The sequence below is a fragment of the Leucoraja erinacea genome, chromosome 23, assembly GCF_028641065.1.
Source record: "Leucoraja erinacea ecotype New England chromosome 23, Leri_hhj_1, whole genome shotgun sequence".
Classification (NCBI taxonomy): domain Eukaryota; kingdom Metazoa; phylum Chordata; class Chondrichthyes; order Rajiformes; family Rajidae; genus Leucoraja; species Leucoraja erinaceus.
The window spans coordinates 17,978,206-17,998,359 of NC_073399.1; the positions used below are offsets into that span (position 1 = coordinate 17,978,206).

Consider the following 20,154-nt stretch of genomic DNA (forward strand, 5'->3'; position numbering starts at 1 on the left):
CAGATGTTAGAAACTTGAGCAAAACTCAAAGTGCTGGAGGAACTCAGCGGGTCAGGCAACATCTGCCCATTCAGACCCTTCTGTCCATTTCCACAGATGCTGACTGACCCACTGAGTTTCTCCAGCACTTTGCGTTCGATGCGACCAGAGTTCTGGACCACTAGTCTAGACACACAAATTGGAAAACTACTGTGGCAGCTGGGGACATTTAATTCAAATAATAAAATGTCTCTGATTCAAATAAAGGCTTGTCTGAGTTACAATAATCATGTACTTGCTGGATTGTTGTGGAACCCCTTACCTGGTTCACAAATGAAGGGAATTTGCTGTCCTCTGCTGTGGGTCATTTATGACTCCAGAGCTACATATGAATCTGAATTCTCTCCTTGCAAGTCAAGGTGGATGGCAACTGTCAACATTGCCTGCCTTGTTCATGTCTTGTGAAATAATTTACAAAATGGTGGGTGAGTGTAGTTAGAGCAGAAGAATGACCACTGGCAATTGTCTAAGAATGTGATTGTTGTAACATTTAGGATTGGAGGAGTTGTCTCTTTTCTGAAGTTGGCAGATTTAAATGGCTGTACGTGCTCCAGTACAGTTGTTTGAAATGGTCCAGTGTGATGTTTTGTGTCCACATGAAGGCAGCACGTTTAATGTCTCATCTTAAAGATGGAACTTGCAAGCTCCACCAATGCTTCACTGGAGAGTCAGCTGGAATTTTTGAGCTTCTATCACTGTAAAAGGACAAACCCGTTATCTCAAGATTTCTCTCTTGTAACTCAATGATCCATGAAGAGATCATCTCTTCTCTAAATTTGGCTCCTTGTTTTCTTCCAAGTTTCGATCGCTCTTCCTTGAGCATTGATGGTTTCAACTATTAAGGCTCTTAACTCACCTCCTATTCAGTTGCATTGCTACCTCCTTTTTGACTTTATGAAGCATCATGTTTGCTTGTTCATGATTGTTTGGTGATCATCCCCTGTGAATCAAGATCGATTGTGTAGGAAGGAGCTGCAGATGCTGGTTTTCATCGAAGATAGACACAAAATGCAGAAGAAGGCAGCATCTCTCGAATGTTTTACTACATCAATGTGTTATTATTACACAATTGGCTGTAAATCATTCTATGGCTAATTTTGTCTGTGCAGCAAAGATTACACTTTCCGTTCAATGTACCTGTCCAAGTGTCAAGAGAATGGATAGGAGAGATTTAGAGGGATTGGGCCAAACACAGGCAAATGGGTCATTTTGGTCGAATTGGATGAGCTGAGCCATGGGGCCTGTTTCCATGCTGTATGACTGTGTGATTCGATAATGCAAAAAGTAATTTGTTGGTTGTAAAAGACTTGGGACAGGACAAGGATGTGCCGAGATGATAAGATTCTTTTTCTTTTCTGGTTATGCATTAGAATAGATTATAAACACTTTATCATGTTCATTTGCAACCTTAATTTCTAGTATATTGCATTACACTGTTGTCCTTGCATATTAATAGAGATTAATTTAATTCTGTAGCACCTTCTGTAGTTTAAAGAGGTGTTAAATTAAGCATATGACAGCCCCTGAATCATGCTTAATAATGGATTGCACTTTGTCTCCAAATGTATTTTTGCTCAGAGATGCAGTCCCTAGTACAGCATTTTAATGTGTTAGGTTATGCAGTACAAAATGGACTTTGCAACAAATTATTAAATTATTAGTTGACTTTCAGCACCCTTTTCCATCGCCTTCAATGTGATCCCACCACCAGTTACCTCTTCCCATCTCCACCCTTTCCCACCTTCTGCCGAGACTGCATCCGCAGTAACTCCTTGGTTCACGTATCTCATTCCACCCAAATCACCCCCTCCTCAGGTACTTTCCCCTGATACCGTAGGAGGTGTAACACCTGTCCCTATACCTCCTCCCTTTCTCATCCAACCAAGGGCCCCGGCAGTCCATTCGGGTGAGACAGAAATTCACGTGACCTCCTGTACATCGGCAAGACCAAGCATAGACTCTGCTGCTGTTTCGCCAAACACTTGCACTTGGTCCGTTAACCATTTTAACTTCCCTTTCCATTCCCTTTCTGTCCTCTTCCATTACCAGAGAGAGGCCACACACTCACTGGAGGAACTGTACCTCATATTCCACCTGGCTCCAATGTTGAATTCTTCAATTTTAGATTACTTCTAACAACCTCCACTACCCCCTCCCCTTTCTCACCCACACCACCCTTTATACCTGCGCCCCTCCCCTGTGCTCCACCTAGACTTCCACTTATTCCTCCCCTCCTACATTCCTTCGTCTGGCCACACAATTTGTAATTGTTCAGTCCGTCTGTCTTACACCACCAGCTTTGATCTCTAGCCCTTGTCCCAACCATCTGTCCATCACCCCCCCCCCCCCACCCCATCATCGCCTGTGTCCACCTATTACCTGCCATGCTTTATCCTGCCTCTCCTAACTATCTTCTCCCTCCCCACCCCTTCAATCAGTCTGGTGAAGGGTCCCAACCCGAACGTTTATCTACCACGTACTTCAGAGATGCTGTTTGACCCATTGAGTTACTCCAGCACTTTGTGTCCATTTATCAATATTAACAAGGGGATATTTTATAAATATTACCAGCAATTTGTCCTGGACCTGCACATCGAAGCAATGGTCAAGAAAGCACAATAGCGCCTCTACTGCCTTAAAAGGCTTAGGAAGATTGGCATGTCCCCAAAAACCCTCACCAACTTCTACACATGCACCGTAGTAATAATTTTATCGGGATGCATCACAGCATAGTTTGAGAACATCTCCATCTAAGACCGCAAGAAATTGCAGAGTTGTGGACGCAGCCCAGATCATCACGCAAACCCACCTCCATTCCATGGATTACATGTACACTTCACTCTGCTTTGGTAAGACCACCAGCATAATCAAGGACCAGTCTCATCCCGGTCACTCCCTCTTCTCCCGTCTCCCATCGGGCAAGTGGTACAGAAGTGTGAAAACGCATACCTCCAGATTCAGGGTTAGTTTCTTCCCAGCTATTGCCAGGCAACCAAACCGTCCTCTTGCTAGTTTGAGCATGGTCCTAACATCCCATCTACCTCATTGGATAATTTTGAACGATCTTTCATTGGACTTTATCTTGCATTAAATGTGTATCCTTTATCCTGTGGATGGCTTGATTGTAACCACGTATAATCTTTTAGCTGATGGATAGCATGCAGCAAAAAACTTTTCACTGTACCTGGATCAGCACATGGCAGGTGACAATAATAAACTAAATCAAACAAAGAAATTGTGTAACCAGCATCTGCAGGTCCTTGTTTCTATTTTTTTCCATCCTTGATACAGTCATCAATTAACCAAGAAAAATACATATTGTGACTTTTCTCCTCCTTGGAGTCTGAGAAATAGTTTAAAACTGCCAGACATGGAGATCTGGAAACAAATACAAAATGTAGCAGTGAAAAGTGACTGGTGCAGTGATTGTCATTAAAACTCGCCCATTTCAGATGTCCAGTAGTAAGGAAAGCTGCAGTAAGGCTTGTATGTAGCAATGTTACAAAATTTTGAGATTTTAAAAATCAAGTCTGCAATTTATCCCATCAGATAAAGCATAAAAAGAAGTTTAATTTGACACCCAATTCACTTTCATATCTTCAGTATTAAAAAGGTTATGGCCATTTTCATACTCTGAAATTAGCATCTTGTTCCCTAACACAAAAGCTGTGAACAAGGACAGTCAAATGGCCATAACTTTATTAAAAATTAAGAGAACTGAAAGAATTGTTCAGTTATTATAGATTGAAGCATTCGGAAACAAATATTAAACAATCTTACTTGGATGACCTGAAATTAAAGCATATAATGTTCAAAGATCCTAGAGGAGCAAGATAGACCACTCCTTCGAAATTCAATGGGCTGGCGTGTAGTACGCAACGGAACGTCACGGCCGCCATTTGTTACAGCGACACTCGACTTCCGGTATTCCACCCGCTGTTATTCAAAGCAAAGATTATAGAGCTCCGCTATAATCTTTGATCCAAAGCAAAGATCCTCGAGTATCTTGTAGCGGGAACAGACCCCTCCTTTGTGTAGTTTCCCTTGCATTGTATTGCTTTAACACACACTGCAAAAAATTAAATTTAACGTATATTTTAATATATTTATAATGTGTGTCTGTGTGTGAGAGGCAAGTTAGAGATAATAGTTTATTCTCATGTATCAGAAGCAACTTTGATTTAAATCATCACTATTAATTTATTTGTCTTGTAAGATGATATACATAAACCACAAAGGCAATTATATATATAATTATATAGTAATAATAAATATATGCATATATATATATTTATACACACACATATATACACATACATACACAAATGCACATACATATTGATACATTTATATGCATACATATATACACATATATAAACATATATATATATATATACACATGCGTATATACACACATATACATGCATATATACACATACATGCATATATACACATACATATATATTTATATATATTATCATTTTCCAACGATCAATAGATTTACGATCAGCTCCTGTGGATTGGAGGATAGCTAATGCTATCCCACTTTTCTAGAAAGGAGCGTGAGAGAAAACGGAAAATTACAGACCAGTTAGCCCGACTTTGGTGGTGTGAAAGATGCTGGAGTCAATTATTAAAGATGCAATAATGGGGCATTTGGATAGCAGTGAAAGGATCTGTCCAAGTCAACATGGATTTATGAAAGGAAAATCATGTTTGACTAATCTTCTGGATTTTTTTGCCACAAGGCTTGGTGTTGGGGCTGCAACTGTTTACCATATATATTAATGATTTTGAAAAGGGAATTAGGAGCAAAACTAATGCATACATACCTACATATGTACCCATGCGCTGCTGTGACCCGAGCCCCGGAGATTCGGAGGCTCCAACCGCAGGCCTGGCAGACAGTAATATCGGAGCCTGCGGGTCCCTGCTGAGAGACTGCTTTTCGGGGCTTCCGCAACGGCAAATTATTCCGCCCGAGTAGCGGGGGTCGAGGATGACCTGGAGCAGGGCCTTACATCATCACCCGGCGTGGCTTAAATGGCTGCGGCACTTTTCTAGCGCACGCCGGGGGCTCCAACAACCTCTATGAGGTTCAAGTGACAAATAAATTGTATTGTGTATTGTGTATATTTAAATTAATCTGGCAAGTTGGTCAAATAACATGGGCACCTTCTTGCTTTTTTTGCGACATGGATTTTTTAAATGTGAATGTCTCATATCAACACATTTGTGGGTCAACAGTATTTTGTATCAACCCCCACAATTTCAAATAATTCTCAATTGAACTTCTTAAACAGGAAAACAATTTTTATTTACATCATTTTGTGTGGCTGTCAAGGTAGCTGTGTAGACTGTAATTATGAGACTGCCGGGCAGTATCACTGTGAATGGTGGTGGCTGTGTTTTTTAATGCAAGTGTGAAAAGGAGAGTAAATTTAAAGAGACAATGTGAGAACCATCAGGGTTTCATCCAGGAACCAATTTAAAGGCAAGTTTCCATCAATTACAGTATTTTAATTGAAAATCTTACTCTTAATATTCTTCCTAATTAGGCTTTTTGTGTTCCCTCTTGAACCTTGTGTCTCCCAGAGCCTCTGGGGAGGTTCTGGAGATACAATAACCCAATTTTGAGGCAAATAACCATCTTTAAAACTGCCTTTAATTCTACATTCTCCGAGGATGCTGGATGCCGCGGCAATCTCTTGCAACATGTACAGAAAGGCAGTCAGCTGCAAAAAGATCAAAGAGAGGAAAGAGTATGGAAGGGAAAGGCTTTTCAGAATCATAATCAGATTTTATTTTCCAAGTATGTTTTGCAATATACGAGGAATTTCATTGGCCAGGTCAGTCATACAATTAAAAGCAACAGCACTCAAAAACACATTTTAATACGGACATTCACCAAAGTGACTCCTACACATTCCTCACTGTGATGGAAGGCGAAATAAAGTTCAAGTCCCTTCCTTTTGTTCTTCCTCGGTCGGGGGCCTCAAGCCCCCCGTTCAAACTCCGTTCAATGGTGAACTCCTCTTGGTCTCCAGGCCTATAGTGCTGCACAAATCACTGCACCACATGCATCTATTTATTCATTTTTCACATGGTTCATATGCAGCTGGATATTAACTTGCTGACATGGAAAGAGATGCAGTGAGCATTCAATAGTTCAGACTTCTGTGCGAATTAAGGGACTGCTTGATGGGCTGAGGGTAATCGAGATTGGCTGATTGTCATTCTTTTGCAAGAACTGATGGAAGTTCTTATGGAAAAGCTGATGAATTGACTACGGGATGAGCTGGTGGGCTCGAGGATTGCTGGATGAGTGTTTTAGAAATATAGAAAATAGGTGCAGGAGGAGGCCATTTGGCACTTCGACCCAACACCGCCATTCATTGTGATCATGGCTGATCAGCCCCAATCGATAACCCATGCCTGCCTTCTCCCCATACCCCTTGATTCCACTAGCCCCTAGAGGTCTATCTAACTCTCTCTTAAATCCACCCAGTGATTTGGCCTCCACTGCCCTCTGTGGCAGGGAATTCCACAAATTCACAACTCTCTGGGTGAAAAAGTTTTTTCTCACCTCAGTCTTAAATGGCCTCCCCTTTGTTCTAAGACTGTGGCCCCTGGTTCTGGACTCGCCCAACATTGGGAACATTTTTCCTGTATCTAGCTTGTTCAGTCCTTTTATTCATTTAGATGTTTCTATAAGATCCCCTTGCATCTAACAAGAGGGTTTTATTGTCATGTAGAACAATTTTCCTGCATCTAGCTTGTCCCAGATAGAACAATTAAATTCTTACTTTCAGCAGCACAACAGAATCTGTAAACATAGTACACTGTAAACAATATGATAAGATCCCCCCTCATCCTTCTAAACTCCAGTGAATACAAGCCTAGTCTTTTAAATCTTTCCTCATGACAGTTCTGTTACGTTATTTGATGGTTAGGACAGGTTTAGAGGGGTATGGGCCAAATGCAGGCATGTATCGCCATTTGCATTAGTTTTGTGCAGTTAACAAATCACAATTTCACACAATGTACATAAGACGGCAGTTATTTGACAAATACTCTGCAGTTCGGTGCAGGAGATCTTGTCGATGAGTATTCTGGACCCACTGTTGACATCTGAAATTACAGGAGATATCATTTAGGATTAACTAATAAGAAGAAAGATGATCATAACTACATGCCTGAACAATGGATGATATATCACTTAAATGCAATTGTTTTCAGTTGTGTGGAGATCTGTATGTTGAAGATGTATTTTGCCTCTAATATGTCAATTTACCTTAAATGTAGAAGAGCTTATTAAAATCTTCTTACAAAGACCATTAAGTATTTTCTTTCTATCCTTTTTTGGACCCAAGGCAAAGCAAAGCTGCCAACTCACACGAAGAGGTAAGGGAGGGAGAGAGGGAAGGGAGGCAGATCGAGAGAAGAGAGGGAGAGAGAGAGATCGAGAGAAAAAGAGGGGAGAGAGAGATCGAAAGAGAGGGGAGACAGAAGAGAGGGAGAAGGGGGGAGAGGGAGATGGGGACGCAAATGGGAGAGGGGATTAGATGTACACTTCAGGGAGAAGGGGAAAAGGGGGAGAGGGAGAGAGGGGGATCATCCCGGTCAGGGAGATGGGGAGAGGGAGAGCAGGGGGAGAGGGTGTGGAAACGATAGCACATTATAACGCGCAGCCGTCCCCCATTCCGACCAAAGATTATAGAGCAGAGCTGCTCTCGTATCTTTGATTGCGGCCGCCGCCGCCTAACCCCCTGACCCACCATTGCATCCAAAGATGATAGAGCAGAGTTGTATAATATTTGAATGGGCGGGCTTGTGATCACGGCGGGCTTGTGATCTTTGCTTGTGATGTCTCGGCAATTCGAGGGATATAATAGGTAACAGCCGCCGCATTCTCGGACACGAATCTGAGCTCGAAAAATCCCGTGGCCACTGGGCCTAATGTGTCCGCGGGCCATATTTTGGAAATAAATCCCTTACAAGAACAAAACCTAAAATGTACAGAAGTGTTAAAACTGTCTTTATTATTATGGTAAGTAAAGATCTATTAAACATAAGTCTAATAACTTTATAATGTACCGACAAACCCATTTCCCAATGGCTGTTGATGGGAGAACAGAAAATAAAATTTTCACGACAGAATATCGACTGAAAATTATAATAATATATTCTTACCTTTCTTTTTTATTGGGGAACCTAAAGAATGACAGCTCTGGTCGTTTAGATTTACGATTAGAACAGTTGATAGCGGAGCAGTGAGATGTAGATTTAGCTGAGGACGCCATTACAGCCCAATAAATGCTTAACAATATGGCGTCGACGGTCACACACGTCATACTACGCGTTACGTTTCGAGGAGTGGTCTATCTTGTCCCTCTACGATCTTTGATAATGTTAGTTACCCAATTGTAGCTAATTTCAAAATTCAATTACTAGATCTAAACATCTATCCATTTCTTAAGAAAAGATTTACATTTTTCAATAGCCTAAATGTCCAAATAACATTCACACAAGAATTCACAATATAACATGATTTTAAAATCTCATTGTCATAAATTTATAGGCCAAATGGAAGGAATTTAGTGTTTAATTGCTGTAAATTAATGGCCATTTAAATCATCTTGCGAGTGGGATTTTGTGGAACCCGCTGGTTTGGAACGTTGCGGTTGCAATGAATTTGTACTCCACGTCGGCATGAAAAATACTGCAGGTTCGGATGGGCTCCAAGTCACCTTCTCGCAACTTAAAATTTTGATTAAAGGCATCTTAAGAAATACTTTTTGATGTAAAAATAAACAGCCTACCTTGCCTTGTCCCCTACGTGAAATCCGTCCCGTTGTCGGCGATCACGGCTTTAGAAGATGATTTTTAATTTACTCTAACAATTAAATTATCCAGCGCTAATTTTAATAAACTTAATAAAACGGCAGTCGAAGCGATTTTTCTTTAGCAAATAAACAGCCTAACCGAGATCAATTTGAATAGGCTGCAGAAAAATTGCATTTTAAACCCGCCCCCCTCTCAAAGGCGCCAAAGTCGCGGACACGGGCCGCGGCAGAACTGCAGCGCCGCTGAAGGTAAGTTTTGTAACATAACTGTAGAAGTATGTCCTTCGGAATCATGGTTGATTTTTATTTCACCTGATCATAGCATACCCATCAAAGTACTCATTTACTTCAAACCCTTTCAGGAAATGAATGGATGAGAACATAACCTCTCAAGAATAAATAAAAATAATACCAGCTCATTTGAATACAAGAAAGTTTCTCAAAAACAAGAAAATAAGTGTCTTAATGATCTAGCTGTGATGAATGAGGGACTATTGGCCAGGACGCTCATAAAACTACTTTGTTTTCCATCAGCTATTGGATAAATATGCTACCACCTGAGAAAGGAGCCTTGGGTTTAATCTTTTGCAAAGTTCATTTTCTCAGAACTATTTTAAAATGCCAGCCTTTGTTCAAAGGTGTAAGATATGAATCCTTAATTTATTGACAGTGGAAAGAGCTACCATCAACCCAAGAATGGCATTCAGCATTTACTTTATTGTATCAAAAACAGCTGATAAACCACGGCATAGGCTCTTGAACATATTACGCATGGATCTGCAGGTTTTTTTTTTTTGCCAATTTTGTGTTGATGCATAACCAGAAGTATAACTATCTTTAAAGAACAGCAGTGCTGTTGAATTTACTGTCTCCATTTGGCTGTTGGCCAATACTTATTTGTTTTATCTCATAAGGGAGGTATTATTTCTAAATGAATGACCTGTTACCAAACCTTGTTAATTTACACAATGAGCAGACTAGAAAGGAAAATCAAATTGCTTTATTTTTGAAGTTGTTTTTGACCCAATGCACTTTATATTTCCATTAACATTTGAGATCAAATCAAACGGATGCATAAATATATGCACTGAAAACAGCAAATTAATTCACTCAGTGAAGCTAACCAATATAATAGATGTTTCTTCTATGTTTAAAGAATAAATTTAGCAATACACTTGAAACTCACTCGTGTTGGTAATTAAGCATAACGTAAAGGCTGGTATCATTTCTTTCTGAAATTGAGCGGTTTACACCGAATAGCAGTGAATACAAGATTGTGACATAAGAAATTTAGTTTTTCCTGTTTGTTCCATAGCTGGAATTTCAGAATTTTCTCCTGTCATGCAACTCGTATTGTTTGGCTGCATGGCACTTCCATAAACCCACTCTTTGGATTCTGACATGTTGCATCATGGCCTGGTTCGGCAACTTGAACGTCCAGGAGCGAAAAAGACTACAAAAAGTTGTGACCACTGCCCAGTGCATCACCAGCTTTGACCTCCCCACCGTCGAAGGGATCTATCGTAGTCGCTGCCTCAAAAAGGCAGCCAAAATCATCAAGGACCCACACCATCCTGGCCACACACTTATCTCACCACTGCCATCAGGAAGAAGGTACAGGAGCCTGAAGACTGTAATATCCAAGTTCAGGAACAGCTACTTCCCCACAGCCATCACACAATGAATAAGCTATGAGCTCTGAATTGCAAAAGACTATTATTATATATTATTTGCACTGTATTTGTTATTTATTAAACTTTTTCTTTTTTTCCCCGTTATATACAATGTTTACATATTCACATATTCTGTTGTGCTGCAGCAAGTAAGAATTTCATTGACCATCCAGGACATATGACAATAAAACACTCTTGACTCTTGAGATAGACACAATATGTTGGAGTAACTCAGCGGAGAAACATCTCTGGAGAAAATGGGTAGTTGTTGTTTCGGGACGGAACCCATCTAACAGATTGTAGTAGGGAGGAAAAAAACTGGAAGTGAACAGAGGTAGGACCAATTACGCCAGCATCAGATGACCTCAGAAACTTGTGCAAGATCAGCCAGGGATCAGGGGATGGGAGTGGCGGGATAAAGTAAGTGTGAAGGGAAGTGGGGGTTGGAGAGGGAGGGGAAGGCAGGAGTTGTAGAAGTTTGTACCTAAAATTGGAGAATTTGATGCTTATACCATTGGGTTGTAAGCTAGCCAAGCAAAATAAGAGGTGCTGTTCCTCTGGTCCGGGAGGTCCTGTAGGCCTTGGCGGAACTGGGAGTAAGTGTTCAGGTGAGCGGTCACACATCTACGCTTGGTCTCACCGATGTACAGGAGCACACATCGGAAAGACTGGACGCAGTGAATGAGGTTAGAGGAGGTGCCAGTGAACCTCTGTCTCATCTGGAAGGACTGCCGGGGTCCTTGGACGGAGTCGCAGGAGGAGCATAAGGGCAGGTGTTATATCTCCTGTGGTTGCAGGGGAAAGTACCTGGGAAGGGGTGGTTTGGAGGAAGGGGTGAGTGAACCAAGGAGTTGCAGAGGGAGCAGCCTCTGGAAGGAGGAAAGGAGTGGAGATGGGAAGATGTGATCAGTGGTGTGATAACGTTGGAGGTGATGGAAATGTTGGAGGATGATGTGTTGGATGTGGAGACTGCTGGGATGAATGGTAAGGACCAAGAGAACTCTGGCCTTGTGTCTGTGGGGAGAGGGAGCGAGAGCAGAACCCTGAGACACAGAAGAGACGCCGGTGGGGGATCCGTCTATTACAGCTGGGGGGAAACCACGTTCACTAAAGATTGAGGACATCTCGGATGTCCTCGTATGAAAAGCCACAACCTGGGATCAGATACGACAGAGACGGGGGGGATTGAGAGTAGGGGATAGCATCTTTGCAAGAGGCTGGGGGGAGGATGTGCAATCAAGATAACTGGGAGCCAATAGGTATTACTCATTGGTTTCAAGTTGTCAACAGATTATCGAATACTTTTCATTATGATACAAGCTGTGAATAGTAACATGGGCAATTTACACTATTGCAAAATATATATTACACTATGCCCTTGCATAGTAAGAAAACCGTGCATATCACATCTCAACAACTGGCATTGTCCGTGAACCTATCTTTGTGCAGAGCTGGTCGCTGTCTGGATGCTCCTTTCGCCTCACTTTTACTGTTCTCTTCCAGCTTCCAGTGCTAATGAAAGCAACATCGGATGATGAAGTGCCATGTCCTGGGTATATTTTTGTGGAAATTGCCAGTATCCTTACATGATTTGTGCAGGATTTACGTAATTCTAATATCATTAATTGAGAGCACAGAGTAGTTAAATTGAATGCTATAGTTTTTACATTGCATTTATGAATGCAGATTTGATTGGTAAAGCTTGCAGCTTATATTTTTACATAGTCCCTTTCCAATTGTGAGATTTAAGAATTAATAATCATGAATAATGTAAGCCTATGAAATGCTGCAGTACAATTTGGGAGTCTTTCATTTGGAATGCTAATGATTGCACATGTAAGTAAAGCAATGATGTGCACTTGTGAATACTCAAATTATTTATACAATCATTTTTATAAGTTCCAACATCTAGAGGTTATTTTAAGCATGTCTCATTTACAATTGAAGCTGAACATGTTTACTAATTGTGAAACTAATTAGGTTTATGTGGTAATGAAGTTTTGTTTAGTTTGCATTAGCATTCTGAGAGGCACTAATTTAAATAAGCAAGAGTGTTTTCATGTAGACTATGATCTGGAAACTAAACCAAAGACGACTTGTCAGTGTTTGATGATGAGCAGAAGCTGTAGCATCATGATACAGGAAATGCATTATCATGATGGTGAAAAGAGTGGAGTTGCTCGGAAAATAGTCACCAGATTTGTATTTTCATGAGGTCTGTTCCATAAGCAGAATACACTGGATTCCCCCTCCCCCACACCCCCTCCCCAGAGTGGTGGAACATTGCTTTTGGGGAACGGGTTGCTTTGGGGGAACAGGTGAGTGGTGGAATATTGCGTTGGGGAACGGGTTGCGTTGGGGGGGACCAGGCCTCCCGTGTGACTGGGACCCAATGGGTCCCACTTAGTCTAGTCTATGCATTAAAATTATCAAGCACTGATTGGGGCTGGTCATCTAGTAGATCGGTTTTGTTTGTGTGTGAAAACAATAACCACTCGTAGGTGGACAGGGAAAGTGGAAAGTTCTCCTTTTTTCCCATAACTGAATGGAACTACAGAGATTTCTCATGAATCTGTCGGCACTTGTCAGTGCCTACTCGAGTACCTGCTGGAACGACTGCAGAGCAATTCCTGTAATGTCAAACTGAAGGTTGGTGGTGTTTTCTTTTGAGTTCATGTATTCTTTGTCCAGTATAGTTGCAAGGTTCTTAATCCTCTGAAAAACCTGCCCGCCTTCAATGATCTGGAAAACACTTCTGGTTTCCGGAAATGTCGTGCAATAAACCTGCTGACAAAAATGGGATGATTGGGAGATATGGGTGATGCGTATGATGGTCACACCACTCCATCAACAGATCACTTGGATCACTGGAGTAGAGACCCAAGAGAATGTCAGCACATCAGTTTAATGTGCTTTCTTAAGATATCAGGCTCCTTGGTGCCACAACTGCCTCCTTACACTTGCCTGTTCTGTCACCAACACAAATAACTATCGCTCACACAAGGGCTGTTGTTGATAATTCAGCCAGGCCAGTTATAGTTTCTGACATTAAATGTCAATAGTCTTCCTCCACTTACGTTGCAGTAATTGAATAGGGACTCTTGGGCCCGCAAATGCATGAATAGCAGAGTAACAAAGGGAATTAGCCAATTCTGTATGGTGTTTGACCTACTGTGCTTTATAAATTTAGTTGTAAAATGTTAATTTTATGTTGGCTTTTATTTTGCCATTGTGTCCAAGAGGATGCAGTGAGTCAAAAAATATCTAGTCTTTCTAAATTAAGAATTGGGGTTTGACTTTATTTGTTGTGCAATTGTTTGAGTTGGTGTGGAAGAAATTACTTTAGATGGAAATTAAAGGAAAATGAAAAGCGGAGACTTCACAGGTTTGCTTCAAGAGACTTAATTGCATGATATCATGGAGAGATGGCGGCAGTTAACTGCTCGCCAGTTCCCTGACTTCAATGCAGAATTAGCCAACAGTTATACTGTGCAGGAAACAACTTTTATTTTTTTTAGATACAACTATACAAAAATATACTATCTACTATAGGGGTCCCAATTATTTCATTAGTCACAACGTACTTTTTGTTTATGTCAATCAAAATAATGCCCGTTGAGTGTTATGGTCTGTTTTTATTTCTGGTATTCAGCATCTCGTTTTTTTTACTTTTCCAATAACCAAAATTCACTTGGTACATTAGAAACAATGAACTGCAGATGCTGGTTTACCAAGGAAAGACACAATGCTGAAGCAACTCAGAGGGTCAGGCACCATCGCTGGAGAAAGTGGTTAGGTGACGTTTTGGGCCAGGACCTTTCTTCAAATTGATCTCATCAGTCTGAAGAAAGATCCCAATCAAAATACCCTGTTATGATGCTACAGCAACTCAGTGTGTCAAGCAACTTCCCGGGAGAACATGGATAGGTGACTTTTTGGGTAGGGACATTTCTTTAGACCGATGAGATCAGTTTGAAGAAGGATTCCAACCCGAAATGTCACCTATCCATGTTCTCCAGAGATGCTGCCTGACCCGCTGATTTGCTCCACTATTTTTTGTCTTCACTTGATATGTTGTCTGTATTCTCATGCTGTTATTTATCTATTAATTTTAAATTATGCAGTATGCTCTATGTTGCCTTAGGCCAGCTAATCTAAATCATATTTTCCCTTCTGAATAATATAGAAGGTTGTCTTAAGTGCAGTCTAAAATTTCAATAATTGCTCACAACATTATTGTTGTAATTCAGTTGGTTTACAAAAGGGGACTACTTTTTAGTCTTATTTTATATTAAAACGCTGCTAAAACAGAAATAAATATTTATTTATTTGTAAGTTTTTGAGGTCTTTGAGTTTCAATTAATATTTTGCAATTTATTTCCTTGGTTACCGGACCAATATAATTTAATAACTAGGTCTATATTAATAATAATTAGGTCTTTATTCTTTGGAGCGCAGAAGGTTAAGGGAGGACTTGATAGAGGTCTTTAAAATGTTGAGAGGGATAGACAGAGTTGACGTGGATAAGCTTTTCCCACTGAGAGTAGGGAAGATTCAAACAAGAGGACATGACTTGAGAATTAAGGGACAGAAGTTTAGGGGTAACATGAGGGGGAACTTCTTTACTCAGAGAGTGGTAGCTGTGTGGAATGAGCTTCCAGTGAAGGTGGTGGAGGCAGGTTCGATTTTATCATTTAAAAATAAATTGATAGTTATATGGACTGGAAAGGAATGCAGGGTTATGGTCTGAGTGCAGGTAGATGGGACTAGGGGAGAATACGTGTTCGGCACGGACTAGAAGGGCCGAGATGGCCTGTTTCCGTTCTGTAATTGTTATATGGTTAATAACCGTTGGTAAATAAATGAAAAATGGAAGTTCTGCCTGATTTTATTTGCTGAATAATTTTAATGTTTTTGTTTCAAATCATCAAGTCTGTAAGGACTCAAAATGTTCCACCCATCTGAGAAATCCCATTATTTATCTGATTCCTGAAGGTCCATCCATGGGTAAAATATTTGTATTTGTCTGCCGCCAGAGAAGAATTAACCATGTGATTGTATTCTGTAAGACTGCACCATTGTGCAACGGAACTATTGGTCCATCTTTGTGCTTATTGACAGGTCCTCAAAATATTGCAGTATGTCTGCGGGCAAAGTTCACCTCAGTTTACTCTGGAACTTCGGAGGAACGCCACTCTTATTCAGGAAGTAACAGGTAGGAGTAGGAAAATATAATGGAAACTTTTTAAGATATCATTCGGTTGTCTGTAACAGAGCGGCAATTACAGCTTCTGTATGTTAAATGGACGATGGCAGAATAACTGCCCGTAATTTCATAGTGTATAACGTACAGAGAATCCATTTCCATTGTTTTCTGTCCCAACTAATGTGAAAGTTACTTTTCACTACATTTGCATTTCACCACCTGATGAGTATAGATAGAGAAACCTACAGTTAAAGGTTTTCCTGTAGATGGGGCATCTTAGTCAGCATGGACACATTGGACTGAAGGGCCTGTTTGCGTGCTGTAAATTGGAAGATGAATAATGACCATTGGAAAATGTTGCCTATTATTTTGTAAATATATTTTACTTGCATTGAGACTGTCCCAAACCTCAGCTTAAAAGAGAATAGACCAGGCTTTTAAGTTTTGATTGTTTGGAATATTTTCTGTAGGAAGATAATATTGACAATGCTAATTGGCATTAGCTTTGATAAATTTGATTATGTGAGTGGAACTTAAGCCTTCTGATTGGGGAAAATAATCCAAAATACACCCATTCCATTTAGACGTCCATTCCATTCCATCAAGTCTAATGTCTATTGACTTTGTGATAATTATACTCAAGTACATTAAACTCCAGCAGCAGTAGCTGTGTTTACCATGGAAAAGGGTGCACTTTCTGATCACTTCCTTAGTAGTGCCTCATCTTGATAAATGATGGGAGTAATCCTCACTATCGACTCCAGACTCTATGAAGTTTCAAGAATATGAAAACTTCCACCACCCTCTGCTGATGAATAAAGTACTGCATGCTGAACAACAGTGGGAAGAAGTGCTGAATGTGGCAGGAGCAGTGAGTGCACTCTGCGAGGTGGGCTTCAATGTCCATAATTGGGATTGAATTGACAGGGCCATTGGTACTGATTTGGCCAAATCTAGATGGATGCAGTTGCAAGACTGAATCTACAGCATATGCTGAGCAAACTATTAGAAACTTGACATGCACTTACTAATTTACTTGTTACAGATGGATCTTCCATGATGGTTTTACTAAGAGTGAACATCACTCCTGTAGATCCATCTTAAATGAGGACAAGATTATGTTACACCACCGTTAAGGCACAGGCAAGAGCATTGAATAAAATGACTATGGCACCATTCAACATCATAACACAGTACAAAGATTTATATTAAAAACTAATAATAACAATAGCCAGATGGAGACACAAGGATCTGCAGATGCTAGTTTACCAAAAAATACAAAGTGCTGTAGTAACTCTGCCATGTCAGGCAGCAACTCGGGAGAACAAGGGCAGGTAACATTTTGGGTCGGGATCCTTTTTCAGACTGGGTCTGAAGAAGATCCGGACCCGAAATGTCGCCTATCCGTGTTCTCCGGAGATGCTGCCTGATCCTCTGAATTAGTATAGCCAAGTTGTTTCAGTACATTTACACTTCTGATATCTACCTAATAATGGAAAAATTCCCTGGTATGCTCAGTCTACAAAAAATAGAATAATTACTACTATTTATAAATCAATAAGCGATGGAGTGTGTCATTGATCACTTTTTGAAACCGTATTTACATCACTTGTTCATGATGTTGAGTTAAGATTTTATCACTCTTTTGGCACAAAGGAGATTTGATAACCAGAATCAAGGGATACATTCTCCACTAGCAGGAGTGAGCTGACACACAAAGGAAGATGGTTGAGGATTTAATAGATACTCAGGATGTCAAGCAGGAGTAGATTTAATAGATACTCAGGATGTCAAGCAGGAGTTCCTGAATCCACCCACTTTCAATTGTTTCACCAATGATCTTCCTTAATTAAAATGGAAATCTTTAGTGATGATCACATGATCTTTAATTCTAATCTCCTCAGAGCACAAGCCTTAAGTTAAGAAATGTCTCCCATTGTTGCCTGAACTGACCAACTTTTCAACCTGTATCTATGTTCATCTTGAACCTACCGTCTGAATGAACAACCTTTTGGCATTTACTCTGTCAGTCCCTCGTGAGCCTCATTGAGTGCCTCTCTCGCTCTACTAACCTCCAATAAATATGTACCATCTATATTCAGACTCTCCTCATACATCTTCCACTGATTATTGTTAATCAAAATGATTAGAGGAAGAAAAGGGACGAGGAATACTTTCCCTTTCTTATGGAAAAAGCTAAATATTTGCCAAAAATGAAATTGTACAGGTTGAACACTGATTTTCTGGCAACTGATGGTCGGAATCAGTTAGAATCTCACTGTGAATCACAATGTTTTGTACTCCCGTCAAAAGGGTCCAGTTCATTAGTTGTACGCTGACAATATACTTCCAAAAAACATGCACAGGTTATGGAGAAGAGGACTTCTCCAATTTGCTTAATGTAAAAGTGAATACTTAGAAACGCAGTGTTTGTCTAATTAAAATGAATGAGCTTTAGTGTGACATATAACGAGCGGTCTAGATAATGAGGTCTGCCCATTAGTGATCAGTAATTTAGAAACATTTTATAAGTGTAAGTTTACGATTAGTAGCAACTGGGCAGATATTGCCAAATTTAAAGTGGATAATGGGAATTTGATAGATGTTATTAGTGTTGCTGAGATTAGGGATGCTTTCATTGTTTTTGTAAAGGATATGGCTGCTGGCCCAGACGATTTAATGCTCAACAAGGTCGGGAGAATAGATATTGAGATTTTTAGTGCAATTTTATTCTGTGGTAAAATTCATTAATGACAGTGGACTGTCCTTAGACCAAAATCTGAAGGCTCAGTCAAACTGCTAAATGGAAGCCTATTTTCATCAGCTCCATTTCACTCAGGATTTTTACCAAGATTCTCACCAAAAGATTTACTGAGGCAGTGACTTTGAATAGTCATCAAAAAGCTTTTTAGCAGTCATCCTGGGGATGCAATCAGAACATTTTAACTAATTTATTATGGGAGGCCAAATAGATTTGCAAGAAATCAGCTGCCAATTTGTAGATTTAACTAAAGCTTTCAATTCTGTGGGACATAAATTAATACTAAAAACTCTTTTCCATGGGGGTCAAAAAAAATTTTCTTGATCTTGTCATGGATCTCTATTTAAATTCAACCATAGTGATCAAAAGCAGCAAAACCAAACTAATTCCTATTTAAAAGGGGGATACAACAGGTGACCCACACTCCCTTAAAAAGTTTGAAAGCTTCAATAGGGCAGTGCATTTCTCCCCAATTTTTAATATTGTTATGGACATTTTAGACAAGGAGGGATGTGGTTTTTATTTAGACAAAGGTAATGCAAGATGTACCATTATGGTCATTGTCATTAACGATGTCCTTGTGAATGAAGCTGACAAGGATATGGCTAAAAATCATAAAATCTTCGAGAGGTTTTGTTGAAAATTGGATTAGAAATAAATGTCAATGAAATGACTGATTTGTATATAATTACCAAAAAATAAGACGTCTATATAAATAGTGATGAATTAGGTTTTATTGCCCTCTGGTTCCTTTTTGAAATATCATGATGCCTGAGTAGACCCCTGGATTGGTATAATGTGTGATATTTGCAATGAGAAATTAAGGTATTAATCTTTTAAAAAATTGTCAAAACTAGTTTGAAAGTCACCCAAAAAGTCATAACTATGTATATATGATTTCTAATTTTTATTATACATTGATTTTTATGTGAGAATTTGCAAAATAGGGTATATTCCTAATATTTCAATTAATTTTAATAATTAGGACGTTCTTACATTTAGCTACTTAAATGAACAACAGTATCCTGTGTTTGAGAGCACAAGCTTGGAGTGTACCCAAAGTGGAAGTACAGATTCCCAGCACAAAAAGTAGGAAGTTACAAAGGTTTTATTTTACAGATTCGCAATAATTTGGCCTGCCCCTTCCTTTTGATTGCATGAATATACTCCAGAAAATACCATTGGATGCTTGAGTGCCTGAAATGTTTTGGGAATGGTGAGGTAAAGGAATAGAATCTAGTTGTTGCTGATATTCGTGCATATATACTGACATGGACTGAAAATTAGCAATTGAAACAAAAGCAAAGATTGGGAATAAACTGTTTAAGAGGGAACTGCAGATGCTGGAAAATTGAAGGTAGACAAAAATGCTGGAGAAACTCAGCGGGTGAGGCAGCATCTATGGAGCGAAGGAAATAGGCAACGTTTCGGGCTGAAACCCTTCTTCAGACTGAACAGGATCCATAGATGCTGCCTCACCCGCTGAGTATTTGGCACTGAAATATTTTTCTAGCTACTATAATATAGTCCTGTGCAACAATGTCAGTTCCTTGGTCTGGCTTGTTCATTGTACCTAGTTGCACCTTTCTTAAACAAAATGTTAATTCATGTGTCTACTTGTTTTAATTG

General features: G+C 39.9%; 1 protein-coding gene and 1 long non-coding RNA gene across 3 annotated transcripts in view; one reads left to right on the forward strand and one right to left on the reverse strand.

Moving 5' to 3' along the window:
- The window catches only part of tepsin (TEPSIN adaptor related protein complex 4 accessory protein), an 80,369-nt gene that overhangs the window by 1,682 nt on the left and 58,533 nt on the right, over positions 1-20,154 (forward strand). The window contains exons 2-5 of one of the 2 annotated variants that reach the window (XM_055653984.1): positions 10,201-10,499; positions 12,062-12,134; positions 13,116-13,207; positions 15,680-15,773. In XM_055653984.1, coding sequence (XP_055509959.1) covers positions 12,074-12,134; positions 13,116-13,207; positions 15,680-15,773 — 247 coding nt within the window. In that variant the 5' untranslated portion in view covers positions 10,201-10,499; positions 12,062-12,073. The remainder of the gene's footprint in view (positions 1-10,200; positions 10,500-12,061; positions 12,135-13,115; positions 13,208-15,679; positions 15,774-20,154) is intronic. The other variant, XM_055653983.1, reaches the window with a different exon arrangement.
- On the reverse strand, positions 5,819-8,397 carry LOC129708318 (uncharacterized). The gene is made up of 2 exons (XR_008725328.1): positions 8,233-8,397; positions 5,819-7,170 (listed from the first exon to the last, which is right to left on the reverse strand). It is a non-coding gene; the product is annotated as an uncharacterized LOC129708318 (long non-coding RNA).